General features: G+C 35.4%; 1 protein-coding gene across 1 annotated transcript; it reads left to right on the top strand.

Annotated features, from left to right (window-relative positions):
- The first annotated feature begins 818 nt into the window (after positions 1 to 818).
- Positions 819 to 6,903, top strand: LOC147073064 (AP-1 complex subunit sigma-2-like). Its single transcript, XM_085945320.1, has 5 exons — positions 819 to 978; positions 3,908 to 4,086; positions 4,484 to 4,592; positions 4,694 to 4,831; positions 5,891 to 6,903. The coding sequence occupies exons 1-5, from the start codon at positions 976 to 978 to the stop codon at positions 5,933 to 5,935; spliced, it is 474 nt and encodes a 157-aa protein (XP_085801446.1). The 5' UTR covers positions 819 to 975; the 3' UTR covers positions 5,936 to 6,903.
- Positions 6,904 to 12,225: the final 5,322 nt, after the last annotated feature.

Consider the following 12,225-nt stretch of genomic DNA (forward strand, 5'->3'; position numbering starts at 1 on the left):
CCCACGCCTCTGTCATATATTGTTTCGACATATTATATTGGCTTATGTGTAAACGGAATGGCATAGTATGATCATAGACACTAAAACGCTCTTGTCACATATGTGCCCAATCGTCATATTATAGTCTATTTGAACCTTACGGCATTGTCGACTCAAGTAATAAGCCGTTACATTCACAACGCTGGTGTTACTTTATCCGCCCCTACCGTTGTTGTCTATGGATGACCTGTCATTGTTCTATACCTGTAGAGTGCTCATACTGACGCGTCTGTCGTGTTCACACAGGGAATGGTTTGATTTGGATAGATGAGTTACATGATAAATAATATACTAGCTACAAATGTAATGTATAGATCAATGCTACATATTTTTTGGAAATCGATATTACCACTGGTTTTTGTGTGAAGGACTAGTCTGACTTTGACAGCTAATGAATAACAGGAATGCATATTATTTATAAATAGCACTGATAGTTAATATACCTATTTGATTTGAGATTTTTTTATAATTCAATTTGAAACGAGAAAGGGCGAATCAATATGTCAAGCAATCTGGGATCTGATTTTGACAGCTGAAAAGTGGACCACTCGTTGCTTGTGCAAAAAGACATGCTCAGGCTTCATTAATCAAAGATGGCGCTGATTGTGGTCGTTATATGCACAAGGTGAGCCGTTCTCTCCTTATTTTTAAATAATATCTAATGTATTATTGTATTTTTGAAAATCTGCTGTTCTTTTATTGAATCTTCTGATTTTTTGTCAAAATCTACTGAAATTTTAAATTTTGACTTGGCAACACGCTGTTAGTCATAGATAAGTGTATCAAGTGATGGTCTATGGGTGAATTTGACAGATTTTAATTGTATCTGAATCTGAATCTGACGGTAAAAATTGTGTTCCGGTCGTGGAAATTCTACTTCTGTGTTATTTAAAACTTGCAATATATTTCATCGATCTCTTTTAATATCTTCCGAAAATGGTTAGTTTTAAATCGACCCTCTTTGGTTTTGAATGCTTTTGTTTTGTTAGCACCGGTATTTGGATAAAAGTATCTCATTATTAACCTAATTTAATTTCCGGAGATATTTAGTGTGTCGCTGTCAAATCTTTCACTCTCCATTACAACAATGTAAATTTACATTTATGTCGCAACTAGAAATGAACGGTACTTGTGCGTTATACTGTCATACGCAGACAATTATTCTTGTTGTAATTTTTAACTTGAAAATTAACTAAAACCGTAGGCCTCTTACCGTATTGTTGCTGTTGCAACCGTTGCATGCAGCTACATACTACTGCTTTTATTGTAGAACAAAACTACTGACCTGTAACTCAACAAGTTTGTTTTGTGGTTGTTTGTAAAATCAAGGGTTGCGGTGCGGATGTTGGACAATTCACCAGCAAAGCTGGAAGAGATCCAACATTTTAATAATAAATGTTACCTTCATGAGTATAGTCTTTTGCCGTAACCCATTTCGGCAACTCGTAAGTCACTATAACTAGTTACCCAACCCTGTCGCTCTTCAGTATGCATTCATTTATTGTCTCAGATAAGATTAGCTTCAAATGACAACATAAGTTGCATCACTATAATGCACGAGTACCAAAAATATCATTAAATAGATAACTAGTAACGTCCATGTATATTCGGGGGTGTGCATATTCGGGAGCATATTCTAGTTTGACTGATAATATTCACTCTGCACTCTTTTTCCACTGTGAAAATCTATAGTTTCCGGGGAACAGATGGGATGAGAGGTTGGGGTCCAATGTTATAATTGTAAGCGGAAACTGCAGGGTTTAAGCAAACACATCTACGCACTGAGCTCAGCCAAAATTCTAGTACAGACCTGCAGACATCTTCCCGCAGACAAATTATACAATTGTTTGTACTTAAACTTTTCCCTCTACCTAAATGCGCTGCGCTCAACCGTTTGTTTGATACTCAACGCATGTCCATAAACTGCAAACATTGTGTTATAGTTTACATAGGTTATATAAGTTAAGGAAGTGATGTTTGATATGATCACAGAGAGACATTTTTCAGAGCGATTTGTATATTCGTAATATATAAGTACTCAATATATAAATTTCTATATTATATATATATGATTATTGTTCGATTTTGAGTTTTTAATAAATTATGTTCTTTGTAACTAACTAACTAACTCTTTGTAAAAATTTGAACCTAGTCAGAAATCAAACACAGGATTTTGTGTATGTTACTCCAATAATATGAAAATGAATGCAAAAAATACCGCAATATTGTATTAAGAACCAATAGATAATAATATAAATCAGGGCTTGGAACCGGAACTGAACCGGAAAAACCGTTATTTTTGTCGGAACGAAAAAGAATATCGTTTTTTTCGGATCGGTTCATGTTTAAACACGCGCGTTAACATGATCTTACTCCCCACTACAGTTGTCGTAGTATTTTAAATAAATATGGCTATACCCGTGCTGTGCAGCATATATCATACAAGTACCTACCTACCATAAAATGTTCTAAATTATTGTAGAAAATAAATTTTTAATACAAATTCTTCTTTCGACCATGTCCAATCCTAATAGGATTATATGGGCCTCCACGGAGTGGAGGTTTGGGTAAATGTGCCGCAGAGGTGCACATGAGATTTTACAACTTTCTTTTTAGACCAAACCAAACCTAACATAACCTAACCTAATCTAACCTACAACAAACCTAATATTACCTCATATAATCTTAGTTTGTGATAATGGTGTATCAAAATGTATGAAAATTTCAAATTTTCAATTAACCATTATTGGATCGTAAAGCCGATGCGCCGACAGAAAAGGGTATTTATTATAATTGTCTACATGGAATAAACTGTTTTCGTAAAAAAAAATTATAAAAGCTCGTGTCCACCTCTGCGGCACAATTTCCGAGGTTTGTATTAACAGATTCTGTTTTTACGAGAAATGGATGTCAGCCACTTGCTCAACCTATTAGGTCCATACTCTGACTCGTACACAAATTGAAAAATAATATGTGTATATAATGTGCCAGACCCAGGATACGAACTTGGGACCCACGACGCTATAGTCAGACGCTTAAGCCGCGCAGCCATCGTGGGGGTAGAATACAAATAAAAACATTTAAATATCAATCACTCGGAGCTGAGCCGAAAACCGGAACTGAACCGATATATTATTTTACTTGATCCGGAACGAAAACCGAAACAAAAAAAATAACGGTTCAAAGCACTGATATAAATAAACTTACAAATAAATATACCAAGTGAGTGAGTATAATAATAGTCTATACAGAGATTTATTTTCTTCCAAAATTAAGAGAAATTTTGTATTACGAATTTTTAAAACAGAGTCAGTCAGAAGGTAACCGTGTGGTCAGTGGATAGATGTAATGGGATGAGGGTGTGGATGATCGGATTGTGTAAAGCAGTCGAAAGGGAACTAGCTACATATCAATTTTTCCATAATCACTTCAGAATTGAACTGCCTAATCACTCCCGTATTTTACGCCTAGTTTACTGGTTATAAAATATATACTTAGTACCTATTTAAATTTTCCATTTTTTCCCAAAACAAAAATAATAATGACATCATTCAAAACTAACGTGTATTAATATTGATGAGAACGGCTGTTGGAAAAAGTGGCAGAGCACATTCTAGAAAATAAATCCCAGAGCGCTGCCGATATATTTAAGTCTGTATGTATCTTAACAGATTACTCACCCGCTCGCCCTTCTCATATTGAGTGTGGGTTGCGGAGGTGTGATGATTTATGTGACTGAATATGTAACGTTGCGGGGTGAAGGGCAGAAAGGGAAACGGGTATGCGGTCATGCGAATAATTTGTGTGTAATTTTTGAGGCTTTCGGTTCAATACCAATTCGATCAATGTCAATGTTATTCTGGTGCAGATGCAATTCATGCTGCTGTTCAGCCGGCAAGGTAAGCTGCGCCTGCAAAAGTGGTACGCCGCACATCCCGACAAGCTGAAGAAGAAGATCACCCGCGAAATCATCACCACCGTATTGGCGAGGAAACCCAAGATGTGCTCCTTCCTCGAATGGAAAGACGTTAAAGTGGTCTACAAAAGGTGATGACGTCTTTCACTCGTAAATATTCCCTTCCGGTTCTGCTGTTAGCAAAAAGTTCTGCGCTCTCAGGATAGGACTGATTACATTGTGAATTAAATACAAATATCGGCCTGCTGTTGAAGGTCTCGTTTTTGCCGCAAACTTATGTTATGTTATTTGCGATTTTTCATCTGAGTAATAATGGTAAATACATAATTTGAAAACACCTTCATGAAAAAAATATGACGCCCAGTGGGATTTGAACCCGCGCTCATGGGATTCGTGTCTATGTGCAGATAGGACGCATTTAGCTTAGTCGGTAGAGCGAATGATTTAATTATTAGCCTCAGTAATCTGGTTCACCGCAGAAGTATGTTTTTCTTCCACCTTTCACTGACCTGTTGAAACGGTTTGCAGATACGCCTCGCTGTATTTTTGCTGCGCAGTAGAACAGCAAGACAACGAGTTGCTGACGTTGGAACTCATCCACCGCTACGTAGAACTTCTAGATAAATACTTTGGCAGCGTGCGTATGCGTATTCATTCATTTATTTTGTGTTACGATATTCATTATAAATTGAACTATTCGAAGTGAATGTGTTTCAATGCATCTAATGTTGTTTGCAGGTGTGCGAGCTGGACATAATATTCAACTTCGAGAAGGCGTACTTCATCTTGGACGAACTGGTGCTGGGGGGCGAGCTCCAAGAGACATCCAAGAAGAACGTGCTGAAAGCCATCGCCGCCCAGGATCTGCTCCAGGAGGTTTGCCATTCTTTAATTAAAAGACTTTCGCAAAATACATTTGACAATTACGCAATTTATGGAGGGGAGGTGCTACTCGCTGATCGTTCTAAAGTTAAACTCGGTGCGTGTGCTTATAATGGCGTGAAATATATCGTCGTTGCGCCTTCAAAATCGGCTAAGTGTATTTTTCAAAACTTTACAGGAGAGGCTAAAAACAATGCGAATTATAATGCCTGTCGCCTACAACATCGAAATATTTTTTAAAGCAATTCCAGAATTCCTTTTATCATAATCATTATATACGTTTTCCTTGGTATAGAAGGAATTATTATAAAAAAATTTGTGCAAAAAACCTATATTGTGAAATTTATGCACATACTCGATTTTGAAGGCACAACGACGATATGCATTAAATTCTGAAACTCTTTAATGCACAATGGTATAGTTTTGGCCGGTACTTAGCTTAACGAATATCCACTATATTGCGCACCTATTGCAAATATCATTTCCATATCATGCCGCCGAGTCGGAACCGATGTCGCATTTTCGCACGGACGTGCGAGATGCCGCACACTCTGTTTTCTTATTTCCCGGTATCTGATATAGTCGTGCCGCCGCATGTCTAGTGTCCACTGGGAATATCCATTCTCGAAGTGTACTGTCGGTCCGAGTCTCCATGAGATGGCTGAATTCACTATCCTGCACTAGACTGCTAGTGTGAAATGGGCAGCGGTCTTGAGTTCTGACCGAATATGACTGAATGTCCCGCATCGACTCTAATATGTTTTTCGGCCGTTCCCGTTCCGATAGCGAGCCCTCTATCTGGCGCCTCACATATCCGATGCCGTCGAGTCCTCGATGTTTTGTCTGCCGCCGTTCACCCCGTTCGAAGCTCAGCTCGGATCAGGACCCGTGCGGTCGCGCACGGCGCCGGTCCCCGTGTTGATTTTAATGCGGACGTCGAATTGCTTTAAATTCATATTTCGCGCTTCATTATAGCACCTATTCGCCTTCTCAAAATACGAATCCCCTTTTTTGTTTTGTTTTATTGAAATAATTTTAATGTTCACATTTTAGGAAGAAACGCCGCAAGGATTTTTCGAAGATCACGGATTAGGATAACATGCTCCGTCGACGCTTATTATTATATACTGTGTAGTGGAACAGCAGAACCGGAGGAACCCAAAATTCTATTTTCTTTTTAAGCGCATACTATTAAGACGTATCAAGTGTATAATATAACGATGCTACTAATAATAACATAGGTACTGCGACGTGCATGTATTTTTTTAATTGTCTACTGCCGTAGTACTGATTGTAAAACCTTCTTTGTCTGGATTTTATTATGATCTCTAGAAAATGGCATGGATTTCAAAAAAAAATTCCAGAAGAAAAGGCATTTATTTTTTAGATTATTCATATTAATTTTTCATCATCCGGATTGGCCTCTTCCCCAATTAGTGTAGGTAACGGAGGTCTGCCTGTACTTAGCTATCTCATTTTGTAATCTCCCGTGTGAGTGAGTTAGTATGTATGTATGTATGCTTCCAAAATACTTTTGTCACGAGATGCTTTAGTACACAACATCGGCGACTTTTTTTTGATTATCTAGTTCTCATTTTATTTCTTACAGATGTACGTACGGTTTGAGATAAACCGCAAAATCCAAAGACAGTACGGATTCCTTTTGCGATACAAAAAATATTCTTGAACTCGCTCAGATTTGTCAGTTTCGATTGACATACATCATATCGTCATTAAGCTACGAAAATCTCATATCGAAAACAGTTTTACTCAAAATTTTCTTTAAGAACATGATCAAAGCTGTTTTAGAAGATGATTAATTAATCAAGTGGGGCATTTTGTACAGTTTGGATTTGGCTTGTGGCTTGTGGCTTATTTGCATTTGACTAGATTTGGCAGTATTTAACTTAGAAAATGAGTTATGAGTTTTTGTTATTCCAATGTAAAATTTTTATTGAGTTACGAGGTTTCAATGTTTATAAATATAGTTATACTTTATTATCTTTGAAAAGGAAACACATTTTGGACCCTTGATTTATTTATAATAATCTTTAAAAAGGACATGGAAAAAATAATGAAACGATAAAATAATAATTCAAATTATAAAAACTTATATTATAGAATTTTGATATACGAGTTTGTGTTTTTTGTCAATATCTCAGTAACTATAAATAAATACCACATACGAGTTAAAAAAAACCCAATATTGTAAAATTTGAGTTACGAGGTTTTCATATCTTAACGACGATAATAATATGTTCATTTTTTTAAATCCATTTATGAATTTAATCGATTTAATTCGATCGGTTATGAAAATATTCAAAACGAATTTTGGCATCCGTCAGTAATGCTCAATATGTAATAATTACTATGTTATATTCGCATTTTAAGGCGCATTTATCTTGGAATGTGTCTATAAAGATTATAAAGATACAAAACACGACAAGTAGGTATGATGTTTATATTAATTTTTTCAATTTAATGAAAGTGATAAAGTTTGTCAGTCAACCTGACATGTAGCTATTTTTTTCCTGTCCCTGTATTTGTCCCTTTAACGATTCAGTTAGTGATGCACATATTATACATATATGAAATAATTGATAATTATTTAAGTATTGAATTGAAATACTAGGTGGTGATATTTGGCAGGTTTTGTTTTTGCAGTTTTATTATAAAATAACATGAATGTGAATGAGAACAGTGTTGTGTTGTATAAAATACCTGTTCATTATGTTAAATGTATAAAAGAAGGTGTAATGTATTTTCAAAATCATTTAGAAAAGCCTAATTATTATTAAATAGGTAAGTATTAGACTTGTTGTGTATATTTCCCTTTTAACATTGTTAATAATTATTTACAATTTTTTATAACTAGAATATGAGATGGCGTAAGTAAAGTAAAAATTTAAGCAATCCATTATATTTCTTACAATTGTAGGCTGTTCGGCCAAAATTGACAACGGCTCCGGTTGATAAATGACCTCTATAAAGTAATTATTATCACTCCTCGTCTCGGGTGATTGTGTGATTTTTATTGTGCATTTAATAATCTATTCCGAAGAGTATCGGTATTTTACTTAATTAAATAGACTACTTGTAGTTAAATATTTGAATGCGGTCAGCGTGCGACGTTTGTCGACACGGTTCAACTCGAACAACAGCGCAGGTTAGTGACTTTATAACGAGTCAGCTGATGAAATGCGGTTCTACTGATGACGTTAATTATTATTAAATAATACAACAAAATCATTCAAATCATTTCCGTCAACCGCATCAGATGAATAATCGAATAGAGAATTAAGCCAGTCCACTGAGAGAATAATAAAATTGGACATAGTTTTGCAATTTGAGATCAGTAGACGCACACTGAAATACATAATCAGTCTTTGAGTCTTGTATTTTCTCATATGGGGTTAACTACACCAACATACATGTGGAATGGGGCACGGCGGTGCCCCGTTCATTACCCTATTTCACAATAATAATATGACCCGATACTTTTAGTCTTTTCAATTATTAAAATTTCATTTAAAAGGTGTCGGCATGCTTGATCTATAATTGCATAACAGCTAGCAAAATTGTTTGCCTGGTAATTTAATTGTATGCATAATATAAATACATATCTTTAAAAAGACTCGCATAGTTTCCCTCAGTACCGATGTGTTATTGGCCAATCAGCCAATTGACCAAGCCTGAAAGTGTCAGCGGCATCCCGCTCACGTATAATGAATAATTATGTATGTAAATATTATGACTTGTTTATATCACAGATATCAATAGAATTTTAGTGTCAATTTTAGAAAATTCTCTCTGAGTGTAAAACTTGACTTAATTTTGCTGTTACGTATAAAAGACAAGGTTTTTATGTGAATGCCTAGTGCCTAGTAATAAAAATCATCAATGTATATGTATATTCAATCATAATGTTATGTTAAAAATATTAATTTAATGTATCTTTCTTTTATAGAAATAAAACATTGCATATCAATATCAATCATGTAAAATTAATCAAGCTACCCTATAATTATGGAAAAGTAATTATTAATGCATATTCTGTACTGTTATCTTTATCTTGAGACTGTCGACTTGTTTTTTTCAGGGTTTTCAATAATTTTCAACCTTCCAAGTATGATTAAAACAGATTAATACATATACTACGCCCACGAGCCATTACGCGTTAGGCTCATAAGGTTGCGGGTCCCGGATTCGAATCCCGGGTCTGGCAATAATTCACACTTTTTCAATTTCAATTCATCAATTTCAACTGCGGCTGAAGCTGTAGGATCCACTTTCTGAATGTGGAATGCCTAAATGTGCACTTATACTTATCTCCCGTAGTATTTGGCTTGTCACGATGCGTTATTTATTCTCCTTCCTTCCTCGAGGATAACTACGACCGGTGAAGGAATCTTGACGGTTCATGTTCAGCAGCCGCTTATGAGTTATATTCAATACACCACATTTTAATACTTTCTTTACATTTATAACCTGGACGGACACAAACATTTCATGCATTTTTTTATTTCCATGGTGTGCGGGATGCGACATATTTAAAAAAAATAATATTTTGGCACTCAAACTCAAAAAGGTTCGCCGCCATCTGTATAAACTGATTGAAAAATGTCACTTTGAATCGTTTCGCTGAGTTGTTAGTAAAATGGGAAAAATCCATCTTTGCCCAATCTAATTCAACGACTGTTATGAGAATCGGCTCACAGTGTGCCCTGTCAACGATGTCATGTTGCCGTTTTTAAAAATAGTCACCAAACTCGATCGAAAGATATTTTACAGTTTTCTTATGATTTTTTAATAGTCCCAATTGACACAACAACTTATATTATATTATGACATCATCAAAACACATATTGATAGAAAAATTATCAATCGCGCAATGGCCAAAGTAGCTTATTGGCAGTGTGCGCGCCTGCTAATCAAAAGGTCTCAGGTTTATACTGACTGCGACCGATACTATATTTTTCGATATTTGAGTCAATCATAATGCTCTTTTGTATTAGCAGGATTCACTCTACTCACTATTTTCGTGTACTGTGTGTAAAATAATTATATGTAAATATAACATCACCGATTAAGAGCGAAAATGAATATGTACCTCTTTTTAACTTACTTATAATGTACCTACCTGAAACGTTGAAGACCCAATTATCGTCAAAGAAAAACAAATAACCATGTCTCCGGGTAAACACCTGCCTGACCGAATGGATATTAGATTTACATACTTGAGTATTTTGTTTTTAATCATCTATGCGAACTGTATGTTATGCAATAGAATTTGTAGGCGTTTTTAGACATTGCAGTGGAGATATTTAACAATTCACAACATTAATAATTCATATAAATCATACGCCATTTCCGTTAACAGTCACTTTGCTATCGTAAGGAATTGCAAATTATTTTGTCGATGGAGAACTCGATGGTCTCAGTCTTACATCTGAGTTGTCCATTGTATTGTATTGTATCATTCGGTCTTTGTTGCCAAATGAGAGAATCTATTTTTTACGGTTTTGCTGGCTTATCCAAAGCTTCCGGATTTCGCCCTATCTTGGTGATCGATTGGATATTTATGATTATCGAAATGATGTTCCCGGTACAGCTAATATATTTCTGACGCACGATGCCTTTACAAAAAGGCGACTGCAATTTTTGTTGACACACGTGACCCGATCGATTTGTAACTATATAAAAGAAAATTGAGTCCACTCAAAAGACGCATCATGTGGACTTTCATAATGTGGCGGTGCAGGCTTTTTGTTGTTGAAGGTTGACGTGAAGGTGAAGGTGAAGCATTCGCTCAACACTCTGGGTCCGAATACACAGTGGCATTTGTGGGAAGATGTGACATTTATTAAAATAACGAATAGTTTTAACACTACCTATTGAATGATATAATGTAGAATAATATATATTTTCATGTTTTTATATATTTGAGGAAAAATTTATATAGTAAGCAAGTTTTAATTTTTATTTGTATGATATTATTATGAAATTAGTTATGTCTGTCATTTTATGCAATTAAAATAAAATACTTCTTATTTACAAAGAACTATAATAATATTTGTATTTTTTTTATCTTACCTCGAATTGGTGTTGAAGACCCGCTCCAAATATAATATCCCGGTTCAATATCGATACATTCTCAGTCAAAAAGTTTGGATTATATGTGCGTAGAGGGTATTACATGAATAATAACTGTTGTATTACAATATAATTTGAAAGTGTTACAGTTGCAATTCAACTACAGGTAGGTACTGAATTATTATTCACCGGATGGTTGCCAATGACGTCTTAAGACGCGAACTTTCCCTTGAACGAAACGCCGCTTTTACAAAAATGACGTCCCGCTTTAAACGGGAAACGGGGGGTAAATCAATTATTTTAAACATACAAATATGTTGAACATACAACATATATTGGGAATGTCGTCACATACTCAGAATTGACACAGAATTTGTTTTTACCACTTGAAACATAAATTGATTAAATTTTTTTATTTTTGCAATAAAATTCGCGGCGTGCAAGGTACCGCCATACATACACCTACCGGCAGTAAAAAGGTTAAATATAGATTAAGATTTTGTGCACTAGCAGCATTGAATGCATTGTTTGTTGGTAAAAAGAAAATGGTGGCCAGTGTTGACGTCTCGCTTCGGTTACTTACCTATGCAATATTAATTGCGATTTTACGTTATCACAATCTAAGTGATAGTTTATTTTTCAAAAACTCCTTCTAGGCTTGTAACACTAAGAACGACTTCACACCGTGGATACACATATAATATCTGACGCCGGTATGATGACTACCGTGTTGACCAATGCGTTTGCGATATGTGTCAGTTATTTTCGCGTGCCGCGTACATCATTCGAAGATCTAATGAACAATGTGCATAGTACAATAATTATGAAATAGGACGCGAACTGCGATGTAGTATTTCAAAAAGAGAAAGACTTTTGTTAACATTGACGTGGGAATTTTATTTCATCAAACGAATCAGTTTTATTTTATTGTTATTCTATAACTAATAGTGCCTGAACACGTGCATGGATTTACTTGCACCAATAGTGTGTATTTTAAACTATCGCGATAGTAACTGTTTACAAGTAAAAGTGCTGACTGTCTCGCCATTCTCATTCTTCAAGTGTAAGCGAGACGAGATGTTATCATTGTTGGTGCTATTTGACAAGTTGAGACGTCAAATGACATGCGCGGTGCAATTTGTTTTCTTTCCTGGCAGATTCGCCACTATCGCTCTACTGCGCAGGCACAGATATCGAAAAAATTCCAACTGTCGCATGAAAATTCAGAAGCATCCGAATTTTTTTGATTCATGCATTCAATCTTGTAACTTGCACGATAATTAATATTTACATGT

Source organism: Rhyacophila brunnea, unplaced genomic scaffold, assembly GCF_057557595.1.
Source record: "Rhyacophila brunnea isolate RB1 unplaced genomic scaffold, BYU_Rbru_1.0 scaffold_18, whole genome shotgun sequence".
NCBI classification, from domain to species: domain Eukaryota; kingdom Metazoa; phylum Arthropoda; class Insecta; order Trichoptera; family Rhyacophilidae; genus Rhyacophila; species Rhyacophila brunnea.